This window comes from Parus major, chromosome Z (genome assembly GCF_001522545.3).
Source record: "Parus major isolate Abel chromosome Z, Parus_major1.1, whole genome shotgun sequence".
NCBI lineage: Eukaryota > Metazoa > Chordata > Aves > Passeriformes > Paridae > Parus > Parus major.
The window spans coordinates 64,670,279-64,696,050 of record NC_031799.1 but is presented as its reverse complement, the minus strand read 5'-3'; the positions used below and the strand labels follow the sequence as shown (position 1 = coordinate 64,696,050).

Below are 25,772 nucleotides of genomic sequence, written 5' to 3'. Positions count from 1 at the left end.
AATACTTAGTTTTCTCTGTTTAAAGTGCCTGTTTAGTTCACAGGTCAGTATTTCCTTAATGTTAGAATGCTATTAAAGATTCATAATGTTGAAGAGATCTTTTGATGAAGCTTTTCATAGACCAAATATTTTTTGTTCATTTGGAAAAAAAAATTAACAATATACTTCACTACTAAGCTCCTCTCCCTCTGTACAACTAGATAATAGAAGAAATGAGCCATCCCTGCTTCTGGTCCTAAAATGGGGAGGAGAGCTGACCCCTGCAGGCAGGGTTCAAGCAGAGGAGCTTGGAAGAGCTTTCAGGTGTATGTATCCCGGTGGACAAGGTAAAAAGAAAATTATAATAATAATTTTCAAAAAAATCAATCGAGTGTGATAAATTACTTTTAAGGATAATGATGAGAGTTTGAGCAACATGTTTGTTTGCTAGGAGATTACGCTGGATTTCCTGGATGTGGTTTACTTAGGTTACATAGCACTTACCGACATGATCTCAAAATCTACGCTTCTGATGAGGGACGAGTACAGATGACTGCAGCAGCTTTTGCAAAGGTACAATGTGAAATGATATTTTCAGTTCTAAAACTCTATTCTCAGGGCTGTTTTTTTCTTGTGAAATGTGGGAGAGATTTACAGTTTATTAGAAAAAGGCATTTTCAAAGAGTAATTCAGTGTGAAAAAGTATCCAAATAATGTGCCAAACATTTGAAGTTCTTTAAGCAGATGAAGACAGTTTTTAATTAAGCAGTCCCATCTAAGGCTTTTGTCCTGCAAGGCTCGTCTCCATTAGATTCTGTGAATAAGCAAAAGTATGCTTACTTAAAGTCCTGGGCTCTAATGCAGGTATTTGTCTTGTTCACTTCTCCATGGATCTGTTAAAACATCAGATTTCAATTACCAAGACTGCTATCTACCTTTACTTTCCTGACATTTGTGAGTAACAGGTCTAGCGCAATGCCTGTGTTCTGCCGTTCATCAGTAACATCTGTCAAAGGATTGTCCTAGGTGTTTTCCAGAAATCTTGATTCCTTGTCCCCTGCAATATTGCCATGGAGGTATCCAGGGCCAAGAGCACCCATGGAAACAAGGCCTGCAGTTATGTGGCTTTCTCCACTTGTGTTAAGAGGGTTTCATCCGTCTCTTCTTTTAATTGGGTGGTCTGTAGCAGAGGCCTGCCATGATACTGGGCTGCCTACCTGGCTTCCAAAAGGTCCTGTGTCTAGTTACAGCAAAAGTCCATTAGTGTGAAATATTCTACCATATCTCTGTAATTTGAATTAACTTAAAGCTCTACAAATGTTCTGACTTTCTGTTTCTCCTGTTTATTTCAATGCTGCACGTGCTTGTACAGAAATATTTCAGCCATCTGAGCTGCTTTCCCTTGGTCAGCAGGCTTGAAGAGACACCACACCATTTCCTTCTTTATTCTGGAGGCCTTCCATTGCCAGAAAAGTTATAAAAGTTTCCAGCCTTCTTCATTTTGGAATTCTCCATTCTCCTGTTGTTCAAGGCCTTTGATTGTCTTGTGACTCACATGGCTTGGGCTTTTGCCTCTGTAGAGTCTCTGTAAGACCCTATCTATCCGCTGTTTATCCTGCTAGATGCTATCTAAGCTCTAAGAGTTTCCAAACTCTTCCCATAGCTCCTCTCCGGTAAGGCAAGTCCCTTGAGCAAAGCATGTCACCCACAAGTCAAGCAGCTGTTGCTTCCAGCCTTGGGGAGAAGGCACCTGCACTCCCCAGTCTCCAAGACCTGAACAGCTGGTGTTGGAGACCATTTTCTGTGGCATGTCACCATTTCTGTTGCATCATCTGTATCAATCCTGCACACCAGTAGTGTTTAGGGAGCCATTTCTCTGTAATTACATGCATTTTGCCCCTGTTTATCTAACCTATAGCCGAGTGATACCATCTTGAATTTAAATTTATGTTTTGGGCATTTCTTTTAAGATACTCATTTTTTTCATCTTCATTTATTTGCCTGAATAATTGTATTGTTTGCTTCAGGGACTACTGGCCTTAGAGGGAGAGCTGACTCCTATTCTTGTCCAGATGGTAAAAAGTGCCAATATGAATGGTCTGTTGGACAGTGACAGTGATTCTTTAAGCAGCTGTCAACATCGTGTTAAAGCAAGGCTTCATGAGATTCTCCAGAGAGACAGAGAATTTACTGCTGATGACTATGATAAGGTTAGCATATGATTAGTTTCCCATGAAATAATATAAATAATTATGAAGATGTCTGTGCAAAAGTACTGATTGGTGATTTTATGTATCTGTTTTGCAAAATTTTTTTGTGTGCTTGCAAATAGTTTGAACTGCAAAGGTGGCTATACCAATTGTAGCTGTAGATATATTGTTCTGTGATTTGGGTAATCAGAATAGCAACAAACTTTGAAGAAGTATACAGGGATCTGTATCCTTCTTAAGATCCTTTGTAAGCCTTTTTCACTATTCCATTAAAATATTTTAGTTATTCAAGAAAAAACATTATATTGTTTGCATTTTTTATAATCTTTACTGTGTGATCTTTACTGTGAGTGTGTGATGTAACAAAATGTTTTCCTACTGGCTGCAGGTGTTTCAATCATTAATCTGCTGCAAGGTCTATTTGTTTTTACTTAGAATACTAAGATACTGAAAACTTTAAGTGAATGTGTCATTAACATGCTAAATTAGCACATAGTAATATAGTTTATGTTGACTTAGCACACATCATCGTTCCTGATTTTACATGTATTGTTTGCTATAGTTAAGAAACTTCTTTCTCTTTCAATTGCAAATACTCTGTCTCATATATCAACTAAATACAAGTCCTCAAATGAGGTTTTTAACTGCTATTTTTGAAATAAGTATTGAGATTAATTAATTTAATTATGAATATGTATATACTCCATGTGGATTCATTTAAATATATAAAGTAGTAGATTCAACAGTAATTGGAAAATGAAAGGATTTATTGATGTTTGTTTTATAGATATAATCAGGTTTGAAATGTAGCTAGTACTAATAGAGTACTCTTTGGTCACTGAAAGTTACTAAACTTTGTGATTATAAAGCAATAAAAACTTTTGGGGGCTTCATTTATTTGTGGAGGCTTTCTAATTTACTTGTGATTTGGAAAAATTGTATGGGGTTTATTCCTGTGCCTCCCTCCCTATTATGTATAAATTATCAATTTCTTGATTTAAATCATAATAAGCAGAGATAGGAAATGCTTACTGTTAGGAAGAGAGTGGAAATATTCCATGTCCAAATTACTCCATCCATTTCAGGAAACTGAGGAAAATGCAAATAAGTGTGTGTTTTGTGTTTAAATTAGTATTTTATATCCTTGTTCACTTTGGACTCTGCTGACTTTTCTGAAGAAAATTAGGCTAAACCTCATACATACATTTAATTTATTGTTTTAGTGACATTCACCTTTATGGTGATAGTTTGTAGCTTTTAGCATTTCTATAATGAATTCAGTTCTGAAGAACATCTCATATGTTGTTGATATATGTACATTTAAAGGCTTCTTTTCTGTGTTTTTGTCCTACAGTCCTGTAGAAACAAAAACCTATGACAGGAGTAGGCAAACAAGGATACCAGTTACTACGGCAAATCTGGTTCCTATAGAGCAAAAAAAAATTTTGTGAGGCATGTAGCCTAATGACAACATTTCTAACAGAATTTACTTTTGTAAGCTTTTGAATACAGAACTTATTTGAAAGGAAGATGTGGAAGCTATATACAAAGTATATACGAAGGTTTAAACATATTCCAAATTTTTGTGTCTTGCAATAAAAGAAATAGTTTTATGAATTCTGTAGTTACCCACATTTACTTTATAGAATTAGTTGTTCTATGAATTTCTTATTACCTTTGAATCTCTAGCAAATGGTACTGCATTTTGATGTATTGTCTTAATGCCTCAAAGGTAAAAGATAATTGATAAGTCATTAAATATATTCATAACAAGTCCTTGAGTGTTTTTCTGCCATACTTGGTGTCTTTGACATGTTTCATCTTATCTCACCAGGTCTTTCAAATCTAGTCTGTTCAGTTAATTTTGTGTTTATCTCAAATTGCAGCTCACTCCGTCTGGAAGCATCTCACTGATAAAATCAATGCAGATTATTAAAAATCCTGTAAAGACATGTGACAAGGTCTATTACTTGATCCAGAGTTTGACTTCTCAGATCAGGCAGAGAATGGAAGACCCAAAGTCTGCAGGTATTGAAATGTTTTTGTACTTGTATTTAGTTTCTCTGGTTAACATATATGAAAGAGCTGTAACATAACTTTCCCTCACTAAACTCACTTTTAGCAGAACATAAGTCAGCCAATAACGGATTAAGTATTTTCACAGTCTTTATTTCATATGCATACTTTTGAAGTAAAAAGCAAAAGGAACATGTGGTTATATTGCAGGTAAGGGCTTTTGTGGTGTTCAGAAATTCCAGTGTTTGCAAAAATTCTTATCTTAGTGACTTGAAACTCAGCATTCCACAAAATAGGAAGAGTTGACTGTACTAAGGCTAAGTTATATAGGTATGTCTTATGTTTAAGGGCCAGTGGTGCATTTCTGCACCAGTGTGTTTTACTATCATAGTGGAGTTATGTAATTGTGATGCTTTCAGCAGTAAAATTAATGTTAATCCCAGCTGTCCCTTCATAATAGTAATGCAGTTAACTTATTTTGAGCCCTCTATAATACAGTCGTTACTTCTATATAATTAAAATGTTGTTTTGTTACTTGAATGGCTTTAATTACTTATAAGAGATACATGTCTATCCAGATATTCAGCTGTACCACAGTGAAACGCTAGAACTGATGTTGCGTAGGTGGGCCAAGCTGGAAAAAGACTTCAAAACAAAAAATGGAAGATACGATATTAGCAAAATTCCTGATATTTATGACTGTATAAAATATGATGTACAACACAATGGATCGTTAAAATTAGAAAACACAATGGAATTATATAGGCTTTCAAAGGCTTTAGCTGACATTGTGATTCCTCAGGTAAGCATTTTCAGTTATTAAATAGAAGAAAAATGTAGAATAAATGCTTTTTTAAATCTTTGTGAAAATGTCTACTTTGTATTTTCTTTTGCAGCTCCCACGTTTTGCAATAATAGAAGCCTTTAACATTTTCTCTCATTTTTCACTAGCAAGCTGACTGGGATTTTTTAAGAAAAATGTCATTCATAATTAATAAACCTGTGTTCAGAGTGAATTTTTTTAGAAATTTAAGGTGTGAACATGTCTCCTTCCTTTACACCAGTGTATTAAAATAAAATGGTTCATCTCCACCATTCATCCTGGATTTAACTGTTGCCTTTGTGAATAATTCTGTTTTCTGAAACTGCTTAATTTAATTTCTCCTGCTTATAGAAATTTCGTTTTTAGGCTCCTTGCAAATGACACTGTTAATCCTAATTTGTGTAATTTAACACATTTTAAACTGTTTTAATTTAAAAAGACCTTTCTGCTTTTTCAAAATGCTAACATTCCATGACGTGAATGTAGACATTAAATTTCATAGAATTTCAGGCCAGAAGTGGACAAATAAAATCTTGCAAGTGGCAGGACATGAAATTGGTTTGTGATAACAGGACAGAACAGACTAAAGTATTCTCAAGGTGTCCCTGCAATTACAGAACAGCCTTATAACAGAGGTATTTACCCATATTGTGTGCAGCATGTGAAGGAAATTCTTCCTCTCCCCATCACTTCCTCTCCACATCAAATTCAACATGGAGGACAAAAATAGTAGTGATGGTTAGAATTGTGTTTTGTGCGTCTGTTAAGCTGAAATTTTAAACAGAAAATTAGAGAAGAGCAGGTAAAAATGAGGACACATACTGAAGATAGAAGAAAAAAGAAAACTTGCCAGTGTGCATAATGCAAAAGTAAAGTGCTTGTCTTCCTGTCTTGGGTAACAAGAAGATTCATTCTAACTGTGAGAGCACGTTCATACTTTGTGTAGTACAAAGTATGAAACTCCTAGAAGAACATACTTTCAAATACATTTAATATCAGTAGTAATTTCACAGTTGTACATAAATACTATTTGTGTTATTTTTTGACATAAATAGATCTTCTCTGGGTTGGTTTACCCCAAACTAAGACTGACATACCAAATATGTCTCTTTAGTTAAAAGTTTAGTTTCGTTAAAAGAAAGGAAAAAGCAAAAACCAAAAAAGCAGCATTGTGGGGGCAGGATAGGAGATGGGCATGGTGACAAGAAGGAGGAATGACTCTGTAGGTGTTTTGGTTAAGAAAAAGAGCTTTATCATACCAGAAGGTAAATCCACTTCTTTGGTTTAACTAGTGAAGGAAAAACTTCTTCTCTGTATCAAATCAAACAGCAAAAAGGCAATCTGCAAATTCATTGAAGCTACATCAATGATCATGTGTAGTAAAAATGTTGAATAAAATTATTTGTAGCCAGGGCAAACTGATAGATTACTAATTTGCTTTAATATAGAAGCTCTGAACTGGAAGGCATTTTAACCTTTAACTGAATTGTAAAAGTCAATTTGTTTTTACACAGGAATATGGGATTTCTAAAGCTGAGAAACTGGAGATTGCCAAAGGTTACTGCACTCCTCTAGTCAGAAAAATTCGTTCTGACCTTCAGAGAACTCAAGATGATGACACTGTAAATAAGCTTCATCCTCTGTAAGCCATTTACTTTTTTACATGGTTACATTAATTCCCATGAAAATTGGACATAGTCTATAACTTCCATATTTGAAATATCTTTTTAGCTCATAGAAATTAGAAAGATTTATTTATTTATTTATTTATTTATTTACAGCTATTTTGAAAATAAGGACACATCTTATCATGATCTAATAACATTATCTAATACCATTTTTCTTTTTTTTAAGCTACTCTAGGGGTGTTATGTCCCCAGAACGCCATGTTCGTACCCGACTGTATTTCACCAGTGAGAGTCATGTCCACTCCCTGTTATCCACCCTTCGTTATGGTGCCTTATGTGATGTAAGTTTCTCTGTTGAAGCCCTGATATTTAGAGAGGAATCTGATCTTCTTCTGACTGTATCAGTTGAAACCTTAAGTATCTCTGAAATGTGTCACATTTTTTCAAACATTTGATTTTCTATTACTTATGCAGAAACATATTGCAAATTGCACATTAATTGGTATGTTTTGATTCCATCAAAGTTATGCTGTGTTCCGTTGGCTGTATGCGTTAGAATCAAAAATAGATGTGGAAAAGCCAGATACTTTTTTTTTTTGTCTTCTGTTGTCACCAGTAATTCTTCCAACTTTTATTCCTAAGTTATGATTCAGGGTTCTCTTGAATTTTCTTTTGCACTGGCTTACTATTTTTGACCACTGACATATTGTCAAGACACCCCTACCTAATTTCAAGACTGCTGAAAGCTCCTTCTGTACAGCAAATTTTCTTACTATCCTATACTGTTAGAGAATATTACAAAGGTGGTGCATTATTCTCCATCTGATAGTCTTTGACACTGAAAAAGACAAGGTCTCCTGATTCAGAAATTACTTAAACTAAGCTCTTGGAGGAGATATATACAGCACCACAAACCTATCTGCTTGTAAGATACAGCTTGACTTATACTCTACTTTTCAAATTGTCATACTGGCATACTTGCTTCTGGTAATGTATGACTAAACTCAGTGATGGCAAAAGCATTTATAAACTTCTGTGACATGCTATAACAGGTACACTCCAAGTTTAAGTCTTTTAATAATAATAAGTTTAATAAACTTCTAATTTTTCTTTAAGGTGGATTACTAAATGTTTTTTTTCCTACAGCATGAAAAAGGTGACTATTCATTTAAGTAGTTTGGAATGTGACAGTTGTACCTCCTTTATATACTAGAAAGCTTTGCTTACTAACTCTTTGACTGGTATCTCTGTTAGTGTGATGTATAAAAACATTTTTCACAATATGCTAGCTGAAATGAATTTGTTGTAAAATTAGCAGTTCTCATCAGGAGAATTGAGAACAGTGCCTCTGTCTATGTATCATCATTGGCAAAAAACCATGAAAGACTCACTGAAATAACATATGAAAAGTTCTGCTCTTCACTTTTCAGTTGTTTGATGAGCAATTTTAAGTCACTCATGGAGGTTCATAGTTGTTTTTGTTTGTTGTACCTCTGCATTTTCCTTAGCTATGATAAGCTTTGCACTTCTGCTATGAAAATCTATGTAAGTGGAGGAAAAGTGAGATCATCAGTCTTTTTAAAGAAAGTAGCTGAGTTTTACTTGTTGATTTTTTTTTTCTCCATAAGGAATCAAAAGATGAACAATGGAAACGAGCTATGGATTACTTAAATGTGGTTAATGAACTCAATTACATGACACAAATTGTTATCATGCTTTATGAGGATCCAAATAAGGTATTTACAATGGATAAATATCTTCAGATATGAGTAAAGATGAGCTATGTGCTAAAGTATAAATCTATTTAATTATTTTACTTCAGGAACTTTCTTCGGAAGAACGTTTTCATGTAGAGCTGCATTTCAGTCCAGGAGCTAAAGGCTGTGAGGAAGATAAAAATTTACCATCTGGATATGGATACAGACCTGCCTCCAGAGAGGTAATAGTTATGTCTTTCTATAAAGCAAAATTTAGGTTTTTTGGATATGGATATACCTAAAATAAACACTGGAAAATTGTTAGGTAAAAAATAAAAGTGTGATTTATTTTTTTTTATAGAAAAATGTGCAGTAAAAGATAAGCAGTCCAAATATTTTCCACTTTGAATGGGTGCTGAGGTAAAGAACAGGGATAATTTGGATGTTCTAAAGCTTTCCCAGAGTTTTTACTAGAAATACAAAATACTCTAAGAAAAGTGATAGCAGAATCAGAGTGTCACATGAATAATATTCTGGGAAATGGAAGACATATTTAAGTAGTTTGGCATGCAGACTGTTGAGAAAAGATTAATGTTTTCCAAGGTACATGGTCAGGTACATGGAGTTATGACTGCTTTTTGAGAAAGGAATGAGAGCAAAGCTTGTCTGGAATTCTTCTAAATAGAAAAATAAAGAAGAAACAGATTATTATACAGATTATTAAAGTCTAAAGCAGTTTTTTTAGTAATGTGACATCTTGTATTTTTAAAATCAGCTTGTTTCATCTTTATGCAGAATATTTATTTAGGAGCCTGTCTGTTTGAAGGTGTGTAGACAAATTGAAAGTGAATTATGTATTTTCTGTAGAATGCAGGCTCGAAGAAAACTTCTCATAGAAATGATAGTGATGAGGAGGTGCATGCTCCTAAAAGAGATGAAACAGATCGATCAGTAGTGATGTTCAAGCCAATGGTATCAGACCCAATTCATATACACAGAAAGTCACCCCTTCCAAGATCCAGGAAGATTGGTTCTGTTGAAGTAAGTGCTGGTGTTCCAGATAATTTCTGTCAAAAACATTAACTTTTGCTTGCTTTTAAGAAAACAAAACCAAATGTAATTCTGCTTTTGATTACACAGAACCAGCATGATACATCTCACAGAAGGTTTGGCCTTACTCGGTGGGAAATCCTCCATGGCAACAATTTCTCTGAAGGGATATTTTTTAAAATAAATATTTTGTGACAAGACTTATTTTTTTTTAAGGCATTTTAGAAAAGTTGATATTTGAAAATGAAGACTTCCAATCTAAAACTACCTCTACAAACTAACATACATTGCTTTTCTATTCATCCTTATAAGACAGCTACTACCGGGAATTGAGCAAACATTCAGGGTGATTTTGCTGAAAGGGTTCACAGGGATTAGGGTGGTAGGGGAGGTACAAGAGGTGAGATATCTTCTGCTGTATTTGCTTTCTTGTGGAGTGAAAGTGACTCAATTTGTCAAGCTTTTGAAGGTAAGAAAGATAAAGTGGAAGCTTGTTTTATTAAGTGGCTGGGGTCTGTGTTTCATGAATTCTGTAGGCAACATCTTGAATAATGTAGTTTGCTGTCTTGAAAGCATGACATATAGGTGTGCTTAATAGATATGGCTTAATGTCACAGAGGTGGGGAGATGCACAGCTGTTTCATTGATACCATTGGGATGGTTGAGTGAAAATTCAGATGGTGCATAGTGGCACTTCTGTGATATTAATGCTAGAAGCAGACTAACAGCTTCTTAATGCCTCATTTTCAGTTGCTTAAAACCATCAGAAATAAAGATTCACACCAAAAGCTTTTTCTTTCATGTTTGTGTTGGGAATGAGTTGTCTGTATGCCATAAAAGTATTACAGATTTGGAAATTATTTGGTTACTGGCAGTATGGAGAGAAAAAGATGCATGATTCCCTTCTGTAGGGATATCTGTATAACTTCACATGACTTCCATAAATTAACAGACATAATAAATGTTAATGTCTTACATTTTCTATTTCCAAGTTTTTTCATAAACAAATGCTCACAACATCAATATTTTTGATTTTTAAAAGCTGCTTTTGTGATGATCATGCAAACTCCCCTCCTGGCTATGAGTTCACTTATACACAGCTTAATAGTCTATTACTTCAGACTTTCAACCATTTTCATAAATTATATGGGAGTTAATTTTCATAAGATATCAGAAGCACAATTTGCTAAGTTTTGACTGTGCAGATATTATATGTTACAATTGAATGTGTTTCAGCATTCAGAGCTTGCTTGTTTGCTGGAAGGAAATAGCCAATTTAGAGGAGACATACATAAAACATTTTTTTTCTTAAAAGTAAAATAGGAAGTTTCATCTGGCCTATTGAAATCTCCAAAACTAGTATTTGGAATATTTAAACTAAATGGTATTTTGGACCAATTTTAAAAAGTCACTGCAACTTAAACTGCAACTGCCTTGAACTTTTTTTTTCTATTTATTTCCTTTTTTTCCTTTTTTTTTCCCCTTTTTTTTTTTTCCTCCTGTAAGGCAATTCTGTTTTCACTTATGTCCATTAATTTGAAAGGACACTTTCAGGTGTGAGATTATATGGAAGTTTTAATCTGGGTTATAGTCAGCAATATTTACAGAAAGGAAGGCAACTGTGATGAGTCATGAAAAGTAAAAAAAGCTGAGTTATAGTCGTAAAACAACAATGTAAAGCTCATTGACATTGGGAAGTAAACTCTGTTTTTCAAAGAATATTAATTGCTAATGATACACAATGATGTAGATGTAGTAACTACATAGGGGGATGGTTATCCTCTATCCTCCCTTGAAGTCCTGATAAGGTGTCCCACATAAGATAATTTTTAGGACATTTTTAAGTTGGTAAAACTGCTACCAGTCAATTTGGTTCTATTACCAGTGAGTCAACTGTAAAGTCTTAAAGGCAATTTTAAAATTCAAAAAGCAGCTTTCACATAAGCTTATAGAATAGAAATTGAAACCATTAAGTAATAAATAGGAAAGTTTATTGTACTTAGGAGGGGAGAAACTAGTAAACAGTATTTCAGGGGTAACAGAAGTTTTGTTTCCAACATGTGAAAAATTCTTAAAATTATGAATCAATTATTGATAACAAACGTTTTCTCTCATATCTAATACTAGTCTACTAGAAATTTGATTAAAGTGTTGTAGTAAAATATATAGTTGGATGAAGAGATAAAAGTGAAACTGATAGCTTTCTAGTATTGTATTATTATTCTTCTCTCTTTGCTGTTTAATAGTTTTGAAGTAGTATGTAAAAGGGTGCAAGGAGATCGGGTTTATTTCTTTTCTGTTCATTTGGCTCTGTTGAATCTAACTTTGCATGCTTTGCTGTTTTTTGCCCCCTTTCTCACTTCCAGGAAGAGAGCCCCCTGAGTGTGTCTAGCCCAGAGTGTATTGGTACCTGGCTGCATTACACCAGTGGTGTGGGTACTGGGCGTCGAAGACGCAGATCAGGGGAACAAATCACTTCTTCCCCTGTCTCCCCTAAATCACTGGCTTTCACATCCAGTATTTTTGGCTCATGGCAACAGGTTTTTAAACTTTACTTCATTAAACATTTTATGCATTCCAAGCAACAACTGTCTTTAAGGACATCTAATCCCTTGTTATGGATTATGTTTCAAGTAATACCTTCCACTTCTTAAAATTACTTGCCAAGAATGTTTGGGGGAAAAAGTGCATGTTTTTCCACTGAATGTGTTACACGCTTTCATAAACATTTGATTTCTTTATAGGAATTGCAAATGTTACTACAGTAAAAAAGACTTTGTGTACTGCCTAATGAAAGAGAATTATGCTTTGGTTTAGTTGTCCTTTAAGACTTTAAAACCAGCATTGCTTAATTTGGTGGTAGGTAAATTTAAAAAAAAAAAAAATTGCAACCAATACCATTTAAAATAATTTATTTGGTACTTCATGTTGCTATTCAAAACTTGTTTTGCATATATCATATTTTCAGTGGCCTGGTATTAACTACTGCAGGGAAAAAACTCCAGCACTAATAATTCTTGCCATCTATATCCGGAGGTATCTGAAACTCCCAAGACAGTACATCATCCATTGACTTGTACAATATTTTGAACTGTTCCTTGTAATGGGGGGGGTGACGAGAAAGCAGGGTAAAAAAGAAGCAGTAAATATTTTGGAAATACCAGTGAAGATCTAAAACTATTCAGAATATCAAGATATTGTTTACATGTAAGACGATGGATGGTGTTCTGTAACCATATCCTTTTTCTTTGAAAATTTTTATAATTTATTGTAGAAAATTCTAAAATTATTTACATTGGAAAAAATTATATCAGCAAAGGCTGTGAGCATCTGAAGATTGTACTGATTGAGCCTGTGCATGGTCAGTGATTGTATGGTATCCTCAATAGCTTGTCTGTCTTTCCTTCCCTCCCCTCCTTTTTTCAATACAGGCGCAGTTTAGGAAAGTGCATTTGGTAAAATGAAATAAAATGTCTCAAATTTCTGTTCTCATATCAGTCTTGGTCTGTGTCCTTTCTCATTCTGAATGCTTGCTTCGCACTGCTTCATTGCAAGGAACTCATATGTGAAATGAACTCCCTTCAGAAGGGGATATTGCATGATCTCTCATGTTTCCTTTACATATTTTTACTAACACTTATCATACAGCTTATTAACACCTGTTTGTCTGAAACAGGCTGCTGTATCAAGTTAAATGGATGTTTCATGCTGCTGTTCTACTTTTCCTTATTTTTCTTTTTCTTATATCCAGGTCCTATCAGAAAGCAATAGTAACTTACGAACACCAAGAACTATGCTGGAACAAAAGCAGAGTGGGCTAGGTATGTGCCTACAGTTGAAATTTTGTTTGATGTTTTCAGCTTTTCATCTGCCTGCTCTTCTCTATATTTGTATATTCTTTGAATAGCATTTTTGTTAACAGGACCAAATAGTACTTGTTATCAGTAACATACACCAAGTGTCTGCCTATGGACTGGAAAATTTTTTTGCAGCAAAATTTTTAACTAAGTTAAAACTGAAAAGAGAAAAGTGTTTAAGACTCCTTGTACTACTGATTTTGTACTTCTTACAACAGGTACACAGGATTGTTTTTAACATAAAGCAGATTTTTAAGATACAGTAGTTCCTGACTGAGCTTTTGGATTTTGCAAGAATATTTTGCATTAAAGTGGCCTGCTCTGGAAGCAGTTAAAACACTTGTCTTGAAAATTTCTGTTTCCTACTGTAGGCGATTGATGAAAGTGAAGATGTTTTTCTGAGGGGAGGGGGATGGGGAACAAACATAAAGTTCCTTGATAGTATCAGGGGTTTTGCAGATATTCCTCTCCTAAAATTAATTTCTTCTTTTCAGCATTAGAATGAATCATGCTATAATTCAAAGTCTTCTTTCAAATTTTGTTAATTCACGTGATTCTTTTCTATTGCTTTATTAAAACAGGCATACATATGACTCGCAAAAAAATGAAATCATTCACTACTATAAATCAATATTGCTTTTTTTTCTGTGTGTCTTTTCATGGGAAACATTAAGTATTAAAAAATGCATCACCTATATGCATAAACTTAGAAGTAGCTTTTCCTTTATTTGCAAACATATGTGTTTTTTGTATGTCTAATCTTTCTGTGATACTTTTCTTCCCATTATATTTTTCCCATAGTAAAATACATACATCAGGTGCTCCTGGTTACTGAAGTCCTGGTTTTTATTCCATGCTTGCTAAAGTTAAATGAGTATTCTTTTGTGTGTCACAATATGGCTTGTGGAAGTTAATCCATGTAGATTAAGGTATTATATTTGGTGTGAAAGGCTTTTGCCACAGATCAGGCATCAATTTATTTTGGCTGTGATTGGTCACATGTGCTAGTAATGTTTCCCCTCACTGGACTATTATGAGAAATGAAAGGAAGTATTGCTGGTTTAAAAAAAAATATCTGCTGCTACTTATCTACAATGTAAAAGATAAGTTCTAAGTGAAAAATTCTTTCTCCTTTCAACTAGTAATAAAATGTAAAGAAGAAAAATACAACTTTTTTCCCATTTTGTTCATTGTTGTATGTAAATTTCATTTATACTTGATGATTACAAAAGTTATTTTTATATTTTTGTCTGTGGCTTTCAGTGATTTGTCTGAACTCCCATTCTAGTGACAGGAATGCATGAGTTGTAACAACATACTGTCTCTTGCATGGAGCTGTGCAAAAGTCTTCTCATGAAAGGAAGTCGAGTTAAACTTGATGAAACTTAGAAGTGTTTTCAGTTTATAACAATATCAGTAATGGTAGGTGAATTCCAAATACAGTATTTCCAATTTGGTTTAGATTTTGTTGGGGTTAGAAGTATTTCCACATACTAAGTCTGTGGAACTGCATGAGTACTTCATAGCAGCCTGTCATCTCAAAGGTTGATTTGGATGATAGCAATCAACAGTATTTTTCCAGTTTATATTTGTTTCAGGAATACAGGTTTTCAAAGACACAACTTTCACATCATCATCATCATCATCAATAATCATTATCATCATCATCATCATCATCTTCATTTGGTTTTGTTGTTTTGTTTATGTTTCCACTGATGCTAACTGGTAACTTTTTTTTTACCAAAAGTGAAAACAGGACAAGAACTCACTTTGTTAAAGTGAGTCCTCTCTTTGCACATATAGCAGATTGTGCTGTTTCATGAGTAGAAGCACAATAAATTATGATAGTTTCAGCCTCCAAGTCGCACTCTTGACATTACAAGCATATTGTGAACCTGTCCAAGGCACTGCCAAAAGCTGCCTTTTGTGTGGTAAGAGCCATTTGCTTGCATGCTGCATGCATCCCCAATGTGAATGGACGAACACCTGGTTGTTGTATGTATTTTCTCTAACTCCCATCAGGGTCTCACTGTGCGGGCCTGTTTAGCACCTCAGTGCTCGGGGGTTCTTCAAGTGCACCTAACCTACAGGATTATGCTCGTACGCATCGTAAAAAGCTGACTTCTTCTGGCTTCATAGATGGTATGTGCACACTCTCGCACATGCACGCACAACCCATGTGCCACATTGAACTTCTAAAGATTTTAATGGAATCCTAGAATCTTTAGCCTTAGTATTAATTTTATGAGTTTCTGTTGCCTTTTTATTGCCCATATCTTGTTTATGTTTAACTTAATAGCATAGTTAATTCTTGTTTGTCTTGAACACCAGATCACAGACTTGTAATGTGCGCCACAAGATTCCAGCAAGTACATTTTCTAAGTAAATGAAAAGTTTTTTTAAAATTCTTTAATAATTTTAAACCCTGTTTTTTATCACTGCTAATTGATCTTGAAATTAAATAAAGTATTTGGAGCATATACAAGGAATGAAATTATAAAGTAATAAGTTAAATACTGATGGTGAAAATTTTAGGATTCCTGACCTTTTTTTGGTGGGGTTTGGATGACAGAGGAGCAGGAGATTCTCAGTTTTGGATAATCTGGCATAGAGAAGAAACTCTCTCACTAGATTTCAGAATGTAAAGATACCAAAGCACACCTTTATAACTCCAAGGTGAATTCATGCTGATTTCCCCCCCACTTCACTTCTCAGTGTTCGAGTCTAACCTGAATAACCTTGTATGCCAGAATTGCCAGCTCATTATGCTTGTTTTCATACACTTCATTACACATCTAGTTACCAACAATCCAAATTTTCTTCTTTTTAACATCTATTTAGATTTTAGCCCTTTTCCTTGGTTCCTTCTGCATGCCACTCACTTCTCATCTTTTCTTTTTTCCTTTCTTCTTACTTTTCTTTTTTAAAATCTCCCTCTTTTGGTAGCTGTTACAAATTTCAGGTACCTGTTTTTCTCTTTCTCAGACACCACACGCGGTTCTGCTGTTAAAAGGTTTTCTATCTCATTTGCTCGACACCCAACCAATGGTACGTTTTGCTTTTATTTTAAAAACAAAATAGAAAACAAAAGGTTCCTTGCTTCATCCCTTTTATTTTTATTTCAAATACGGGTGTACAGTATCATCCAGCCGTCTGTTGTTTCTAACTTCAAGCACAATTCCAAATATATTTGTAATCATTAGATATCCTAAAACCTTTCTTTACCATTCATTAATATAAATACAACATCAAAATTCATTACTTAGAAAAACTTGTGAAAAAAAAAATTAAGTGCTACTGTTAATTATGATCTCTCTAATAAATTATTCTTCAGAAGTTCTTTTGTGATCAGACTGTATGGTACAAGATACAGACACTGAAATCTGATCTTATTAGACATACACTTCTTGATAGCTGCTGCTTCTTCTTTGTCTTTCTTCTGCTGAACTGATTCTCTGAGTCTGCCCATTCTAAAATAAACCATTGACAGCTGGAGTTTATGACTATCTTCTTGAAGTGATGCTAAATTACAAAAACAAAAGCAGAAGCTTTGGTTCTGTTCCTGCTAAATTGCTATATTTTTTATGGGACAAAAATTTATTTTACCTTATCATACTTCTCTGTTCATCAGATGTGCAAATTACTTAAATATTGCACTAAAAATCACAGCAAGAGAGCTGTGACTTCTTGAGCAGCACTGACCTCTTGAGCTTCAAGAGTGAGAGCTGTCTTCAGTTTGCAAAAATTCTCGTTTAACACACAGGACAGAGGTATGTCTTTTTCTTCCTCAGCAAAATATTTTGTGCCTCCCTTTCTACATGATTGAATAGGCCCCAGATATATCCTGTTAATGAAAAGTAGACTCAGTCTTCAGGACCCACTGGACTTCTCCAGATTTCTTAACTGCAGTTTTAAAAATGTGCATGACTACTGTCTGAATTCAGTGATAGTGATATTGAAATTGCAGTGGAAATCATCAGTATTTTCATGTTAGATTCAAAATACATTTTCTTAAAAATAAAGTTTTTAAAAAAGAAAACTTGAGTTTTTGTTTAGCTTTGTTTAGAAGCAGAGTAGTATTTTGTTATATTCATATTAAATCCATAGTGACTTTTTTGCACTGCAGTGCTTCTTGAAGGAAAACTATAGTAAGGCTAAATTTATACCATTAAGACCTGCGTTTGATCTAAAAGGCAAAAGCTAATGTCCTATCTCAAGTAGAAAAGTCAGGAGTCCATTTTTTATGTTACAACTCAAACCAAACAATATTCCCAAAACATACAAGGTCAGAAAGTAAGAACTGCATTTGAGAATCTGTGGCTAATAACAGGATTACTTTCTGTTCCATTTAGTCACTTTTTGTGACTCCATTCACTAAAAAAATCTAAATAGCTTTTATTGATGACATTGATTGTACAGATTCACTTAATGCAGCAGTCTTACCACACATCTTTGACAAGATTAGTGCATGCAGTATGAGCTCCTATGAACCCTAAGTAAATTGTAGGTTTCCAGGGGTTCTCTACTAACATAATGCCATATTGATGTTTTTTTGTCTGTCCTCTGGACTGTGATTTTAATTTTCCTTGTCCCTTTCACTCTGTTATTTTCATCCTTCTATGTTGTTATCACACCCTCTTAACTCATTTCAGACTTCCCCCCTCCCCCCATCTTTAGTTCAAGGAACATGGTGAAACAAGTATCTTCTGAAACTGCTATACTTTATTTTCTGGGCCCCTGCAGAACACCTACACCTCTTTAGGTGCTGGTCCATTTCCTCTGTGGAATTTCTAGGCTCCAGTGGTATGTCTCTACAGCTTTTGAATCTTAAGAAGCAGGGTGGCTTTTTGAGATGCTGCGTTAACCCTTTCATTGTCTTGCGTTTTGACACTTTATACAGGCAAAAATCAAAGGCTGTTAGTGTACAGGAAGTTGCCTTCTTAAAGGGATACTGTTGGGCTTCTTCATCATAAAATTTCAAATTTATTCCTTATAACATCACAAAATACTTATCAGAAAACATTTAAATAAAACACCACACATAGATTTCCAGATTATCTTTTAAGCCATATCCCTTAGACATAAAGATACTACAATCTGTTGGGATATGACAATTCTGATTGACATCAGAAAACAAAAAATTTGGAGGGGAACAAGAAAATTTTATTTCTTCTCTTTTTTCTTTTAAAGGGCATGAGTGCATTTTGGAATTCCTTTCTGGTTCTCTGTGACATACACTATTACAATAATAGTAACTAAAAAGTTAACCTGACTTTGTCCCACTTCATTAATTGCAAAATTAGAAAAATAAATTTTCATTGAAGTGATAGTGACTCTTCTGTCAGGGTAAAGAGAAATCTTAGATTTTACTGTAAGGCAACAAAAGGGTTTGCGCTTTACATGCATGGATATAGTTATTTAGGATATTAATATGTATGGCAAGCATCTTAGTGCTAACACTGAAGGTTAGCTACTGACTTCATAGGAGAATAGAAATGATATAGTATGGTGGTGGCATTTTTGTACACAAAACCCAAGTCTTCATGAAGTGCAACAATTTGTTTATAATTTTGTATATAAGTTTATAAACAATTTGTTTATAATTTAAGTGAAGGTGACATAAGTACACCTCAGTTGCTTTGACTATTGGTAACAATGGTCCCCACAATTTGAATATGACTAAGGTGGATCTAAACATAAGCACAGACATTTGGGGGTTGAAATCTCGTTGAATTTCTTCTTTATGCTAAGTACTAATGGGGAGTGAATGGGCAACATTGGATATAACAGGAACATTGTTTCATATTATTTTATGGAAAATAACAGTTCACAGTCATAATGTTGCTTCTAATAAATGTACCTTGAACTGAAATTCTAAACATTATTGCATTCACTATTGCTTCTTCATGTAATTGTCTAAGAAGAAATTTACAGTATTGAATTGCAAAGTTATAATGTTACAGCTGTATGTTGAAAACACTAATGGACATATTTTCCTCTTCTGAAATGCAACTGGATGAAAAGCCGTTCACTGAGTTACCAAACCTGAATCACTTTAGAGGACTGAAAATCTTTTTTAGCTAAGATGTTTAAATGCTTTTTAGTCTGTTAGTAATGTGGATATGCATGGTTAGTGTATGATCAATACTAACATAGAAAAGCAAAGTCCAATAAATCTTTAGATTCTTGGGTTGCTTTACTTACCTGTTCTAATATGAAACTTCTAGTTTTTCAATACTGTTTTTAAATGCATAAAGGTAGGTGTGTATCTGTCTCAGAAAGTAAAACCATGTAACCTTAAGGTATAAAAATGCTAACAGTGGCTTTCCTTTGATATTAAAGGCAACAGTTTGTTTTCACAGAATACTGAAGATGATAGAACATGAATTCTGCAAATTTATTTCTTGGAAGATACAGCATTTTTAGCTCTTGTCTGCTAACAAAATAGTATACTTTCTTGCATGAATAAGTTACCTATTTAGTCTTGTGCCAGGTATCAAAATGAGTAGAAAAAATACTACCTTTTCCTGACCTTTTTTTTTTTTCAGTTATCTGCTAAATTTATCTTAAAGGAAAATTATTTTTCATTAACTGATTTGGGAGGAGAAGATAGTTCTCATGTTTGAATAATTTATGTGCACACATATACTTCATGTGTACATGGGAGTTGTATCCCATGTTATGTTTCACAGTATGTTTAGCTGGAAATTGGCTAATCTTGTTCCAACTCCTGTAATATTTAATTTCCATGATTTCAAGAGACTTATGCCTGAGTGTGCTAATGTAAACTAAGCACTTCTAATCATGCATGAATGCAGTAGCTTAAATCCTGTCTTATGTTTGGAAATCTCTTTTTTTATTATTTTTTTCTTTTAGGTTTTGAACTGTATTCCATGGTGCCTTCTATTTGCCCTTTGGAAACTCTACACAATTCCTTGTCTCTGAAGCAGGTGGATGAATTTCTTGCTTCTGTTGCTGCTCCATCAAGGGAGAATCTACAGGAAACATGTACTGGCTATAGTTTGTAATAATGTTAATTTTAAATTCTTAACTGTTGTATAGTTAATCTTTGCAGTGCTTTGCAGCTAACAAGTAAACAAAGGATACTGCTTTTCAAGAAAATGAAAACATACGTAAATGATAATTTTACATTTTGCACTATCCTTCTGTGGGTATGGACATGTATAATTCACTGAAGTAATGTCTGTGTTGGCTGAGGTAGTAAATTAAGGATTTAATGAAATCATAGTTAGTTTACTTCCTTTATTATTACATTGACTTCCCTTCACTGTCCACACTCAGCTGAATTACAGGTAATGCTTTTCAGGGAGCATGCAGTATTCCCAGCTTTATACTGTTGTACTGTTGTACTGGCAGTAACATCAGCAGAACAGTCTTGCATTTATACTTAAAACTTTGTATTTCCTGTTTTTTTATTATTACCTACGGTTTTACCTGTAGAGTGCTTTGCAGCTACTTAGTTTTTTAACAGTTTGTGCTGCACATCTAAAGTTTAGGTGATCTTGAATGGAAATACTGCTGAATTCTATCCATGTGCATGTGTCTGGGGAAGTGATTTCCCATTGTGATTCTACTGCTGTGTCTTTGGAAATGGTTTCAGTTAGGTCAGATTTACCACATAATAGGATGCTTATAAATAAATGTGTCAGGTGATTGAAAATCATTTTTCCTAAGGAAGTGTCCAAAGACTCATGCTTTGATCAGGAAACTTGTACTTGCCAGTTCTGATAAAACAGTATGGACCTGGATACAACCTGTTTGGACTTGTCCCTTTTTTCTGCTACATGACTTTTCCTTTTTCCCCCCCATTATTTTATACAGTTTACATTTTAATCAACAGCTTATTTGATAGGACATGCCTCCTATATTTGTGAAAGAATATAATTGATTTAAGAAAATTTATGTTACTGAGAAAGAGCTCAGAGAGGCTTACAAGTATATGAAAATTCTCAGTTACTTAAAAAATGTCTTTTTATACTGGTCAGGAATTTTGTGTGTCTTCAACATCAGTTCAGAATTCAGAGTATACAAGATGAAGAAACACAGAAAAACAAAACGTGTCATACTCCTAGCATATGATTGTCACCTTTCTGCCAAGGAGTGGTTGGAAAATAGACCTGATACAATTAAAGTCATAGATATTTAGTTCTCCTGGTTTTCTGTACCATTTGGAGGTTGTGTAGAAGTAGTGCATTGTGTACACTTTTCATAGATGTGTTGGACTTAAAGCCTATTCAGGTGCAATCTTCATAACCTATGAGAAATAACACTAAAGCTTTTGCTAATCTTCTGGCAAGGCACCTGTTACTGAAATTCTGCTGTAACAGCATGAACTTACAGTGTAGCTTTCTGTGGTTAAAAAAAAAAAGATTTTAAGACTTGTCTTTTTATGTTGTGAAGTTTTAACACTAGAGTCAAAAATTGGTAGCTGAGCAGCTGGTTTTTAAATGTGGTATCTCTTTTGCTGCATGGATACACAGTCCTGTGGCTACAGTTTTTGACATCTGGTTTAGGTGAGAATATTTTTATTGTTAATGTTTTTTTTCCCCACAATTTCAGCTTCTCCAATTTACATGATGCCCCTTTCAGGAAGAAAAATTTCTTTAAATACATTTACCCCTGCAAAAATTCAACCAACTCCACTTGAAACTTTGCCTGAAAGGCTAGCAGTAGAGAAACTAACCCTATGTAAGTAAATTCTGTCAAAGGCAGAATGACTAACTTGATTATTTTCAGCACTATAATTCTTCCTTACATATTACATGACTCAGTAAGGCAGCTGTTTCTTAACATTCCCTGCCTAAGTAGAAAAAATTTGTGGGTCAGTGAGAACTCAGTAGCATTGCATAAATAGCTTTAACAGTAAAATGGTGTTAATAGTTACTTTCTCCAGTTCTCTGAATTGTTTCATTTTCTATGACCTGAAGTTCATGAGCTTTTGCTCTGATGTATGACAGCTATCTTCAAGTAAGACAAAGTAAATTCATTTATTTAAATGGCTGAATTTCTAAGATGTTTTCTAAAACCTAATGTAGAGCTTTGTGACTCTGTTCTAACTGAAGCTACCAATAACATGGTGATGCATTCAGTCATTAGTATGTTCAGTCTAAACTGTTGGCCAGCTGCACTGTCTGCTTTTGGATGTTTGTGCTGTTTAGACACCAAATTTCACTTGGATTTCATACACCATTTGATAGTGTAGCTTATTTGTTTCTGTGCTAGATAACATGCATTTTCTTGCCTTCAATGCTTTTTTTAGTATGGATATATGGCTATTAAGACAAACATAATATTTCTTTTCTCTCTGTCTATACAGCTACCCTTGGATGTCCTGTAAATGTATCTAATATTAAATCATCTCTTGAAGAGGCCTCATTAGGTGCAGAACTTTGTGGTGAAACTCCTGAGAAAAAACGATCGACAAAACTGGAAACATCTTCTTAAATGGTTCATTAGTGTGCATTCAAGCAAATTACTGAACTGTCAAAAACCATTCTTGTCTGGATCTGCAATTCATAGTGCACTTAAGAATCTTTATACATGGTTAACTAGTGTACACCATATTTAGGTCAAGTGTTTTTCTCATTTTCGAAAACATTTCAGGAAATGTACTTACCAGTTTGATGAACTGCACACCTTTTAATGGAAAAGCTGCACATGAACCTTTTCTGTGTCTTCAAATACCTACTGTACACCTGTTCAAAAAAATATCGTATGTGTTACTGTGGGTCTGTTGATGTCACTGTAATGACAGCACTGTCTGTTGTCATCATAAACTTCTATTTTCAGGAGTTTATAATCTCCCTGTGAATTCCTTCTATGTGCTGAAATGTAACACACATCTTGACTTTTTTAAAATTTAACTACATTTCCAAAGAGATCTCTTTTCCCTGTTTCGGAGATAAGCAGATATTTTCTGCATTTTAATTACTCTGTATCATATATGCTGCAATAATTAAGCATGATGGAGTGAGTTCATGTATCAGCACTTCTGACTACTTTTTTTTTTCTGTTTACATTGGACCTGTAACATTCAAATCTACTTTCGCTTTTATTATGCAGTACACATGCTTGTATACAGGTGCCTATATATCATCCAGCAGATAAAACTGTCCTTTATATGTTTTTATCAAAACCTTATTTTGCTGCCTAAAAAAGGTTTTCCTTGATATATCTTTCTAGAAAAAGGTGATACTGAAAAGCAGGTTTTGTAGAAGGACATATGACTACAGCTAGTCTGCTACTAGGTTTATTCTAAAAATTGTAAATATTCCATTTGTGCTTTATTATCATCCTTTCACCAGAGAGAGACTGTGGACTACCAGAACTTAATGTATACTGTTCCAAAATACTCAGGATTCATAATGGCCTGGGAATTTTCATACCTCCCTCCTTCCGATATAGGTGGTTCACAGCAACTCTCAAAACAAAAACCTCAAAAAATCCAAACAAACCAACAAAAAAACACCAATAAACAAACAACAAAACAGGCCACCCCCTTAAAACCAAACAAATGAAAGGAACACCCAAAAAAACAGGAAAAAACCTCACAAAGCAAACAAACAAAAAAGGAAAAAAAAAAAATAAACATTTTATAAAAGAGGTAAGAAGCATTTCTAAATTGGTGGAATGTGGCTTTGTGGTGTTATTTAGAATAATTATCCAGTCTAAGCAATTGTAATTTTTTTCTGTGGCATGAAACATTAATGGGTTATGAGTATCCCAAATGTATGAAAATATAGACTAGTTCTATAAGTTCAAGTGGCTTAGTAGTAAGAATGGACTTCATAACTACAAGTTAGGTACTTCTTACCATGTTTCAGCTGCAGAAGACATAGCTTATGAGTAAAATGTTTAAGTAGGGCTCTTACTTGTCTCCAGAGCCAGTGCAACTATAGTTACATACACTTTGTCACAGGGTCTTTTTTCAGTGTTTGCCATATATGAAATGGCTTCAGCAGACTATTTCTAACAATGCTGGTTAAATACCAAAAATATGAAGGGTTTTGCAGCTATATACTTCAAGCATTTCATTTACTATAGTGTAATTGTGTTGCTGACAATGTTGGTCTTGCATACAACTGAATATACACTTGTTTACTGTATAAAAAAAAAAAACAACTAAAAATTTAAGTATATCATTCCAATCAACCAAAACTGCAGGATAAATTTTTTTATGTGCTTCTAAATAAACCAAGGTTACTGGCAACTTCTCTCTATTGTTTTTTCTTTTAAAAGCACTGTGAAGTATAGTGAGTAGCTGAAAAAGTAATCTCAGTGGAAAACAATTTACATATAAGCCATTAATTTACAAATAAGCCAAAATAATTCTTGGTGGTAAGGATGTGGCATAAAAGTAAAGACAGTATAATTTTATACTGAAATCACTCCTCAAATAGATCAGTGGCAGTCACACATTCTGCAGTGTCATGTTCCAGAATGGTAACATCAAATATAGAACCACTGCGAGTGCTCTTCTGCTTCCTGTTGAGACTGACAATAGGACATAATGTGGACTGCACAGATTTGAATCTATTTTTAATTCAGTGTCTCTATGCAATACCACTCTCTCTCACCTTAAACTTTTTCAACTATACAACCCATTCCAACCAGATTTGACAGAGGTCAAAGAATATGGTTACAGAAAACCAGTGTTCAATATATGACTGACTCCCAAAATATTGCCACTCTGCAATGTAATTCAAGCGATTATTTAGCTTAGCATTTCTTCAAAAATGAAGCATCATTACAAAATAGACCAACCACAAAAATGTGTGTGAAAACTCACAAAATTAATTTAAATCCTTTTTAATGTTTCTTTATTATAATAAATAAATTTCAGTTATGTAATTATCCAAGCACACAGAAGCTGTTAAGGGAAAGTAGATGTGGTTCCAAAGTTTAATTTTGTAGAAATCCAAATTAACAAGCCTAGGGAGGTATGCATAAAAGAAATAATTATTATATAATAATATATCAAAAATAATGATCATACTTTGAACAACAGCATCAAAAACAGTTCAAAGTATAATGGCAGAAGAGATATAACAAAGATTTTTAAAAGCTATTTCAGTGCAATAGACAAGTGGCAGAACATAGGGGTTTAAGACTACTTCCTGTCATCTGACACAGACAGAAGCTTAATATTCCTTAATACTTCCTGCTTTTTTACTTAATCAATTTACAGCAACTGTATTTTTGATAGTCCCATAAGTAACTTACTAAAGAAAAACGAAATAAGAAAAACTTTTCCAAAAAGTAAATTCTGCAAAAAGCAGTGTAAGTAAACAAGTGTACTTTCTAGCAGTAGTTCGTATTTCTTTTATATTTTCTAATTAAAAGTCTTCATTTTGCTTGCTTTTGTGAGGACAAATTTCATTAAGCATTTTTAAGTGCTAATTTTTTGATTCCGCCTCTTAACCTTAAAAACAACCATTTTGTGCTCTGAAATACAGAAACTGGCTTAACACCAAAGCAGTCCAGAGTGTATT

General features: G+C 34.0%; 1 protein-coding gene across 32 annotated transcripts in view; it reads left to right on the top strand.

The window, feature by feature from the left end:
• PPIP5K2 (diphosphoinositol pentakisphosphate kinase 2) overlaps window positions 1-24,490 on the top strand; it is a 52,263-nt gene extending 27,773 nt beyond the window's left edge. For 8 of the 32 annotated variants that reach the window (XM_019009185.2, XM_019009188.2, XM_033520614.1 and 5 more), the window contains 18 exons: window positions 201-326; window positions 431-552; window positions 2,007-2,189; window positions 4,076-4,217; window positions 4,784-5,007; window positions 6,543-6,670; window positions 6,883-6,997; window positions 8,285-8,392; window positions 8,479-8,595; window positions 9,221-9,394; window positions 11,770-11,943; window positions 13,155-13,224; window positions 15,283-15,402; window positions 15,592-15,642; window positions 16,246-16,308; window positions 20,137-20,268; window positions 21,841-21,969; window positions 22,598-24,490. In XM_019009185.2, coding sequence (XP_018864730.1) covers window positions 201-326; window positions 431-552; window positions 2,007-2,189; window positions 4,076-4,217; window positions 4,784-5,007; window positions 6,543-6,670; window positions 6,883-6,997; window positions 8,285-8,392; window positions 8,479-8,595; window positions 9,221-9,394; window positions 11,770-11,943; window positions 13,155-13,224; window positions 15,283-15,402; window positions 15,592-15,642; window positions 16,246-16,308; window positions 20,137-20,268; window positions 21,841-21,969; window positions 22,598-22,725 — 2,306 coding nt within the window. In that variant the 3' untranslated portion in view covers window positions 22,726-24,490. Of the gene's footprint in view, window positions 1-200; window positions 327-430; window positions 553-2,006; window positions 2,190-4,075; window positions 4,218-4,783; window positions 5,008-6,542; window positions 6,671-6,882; window positions 6,998-8,284; window positions 8,393-8,478; window positions 8,596-9,220; window positions 9,395-9,493; window positions 9,604-11,769; window positions 11,944-13,154; window positions 13,225-14,523; window positions 15,122-15,282; window positions 15,403-15,591; window positions 15,643-16,245; window positions 16,309-16,891; window positions 17,031-18,003; window positions 18,064-20,136; window positions 20,269-21,840; window positions 21,970-22,597 lie in introns of those variants that run through there. The other 24 variants (XM_015652375.3, XR_004500540.1, XM_033520617.1 and 21 more) reach the window with 24 other exon arrangements.
• Window positions 24,491-25,772: the final 1,282 nt, after the last annotated feature.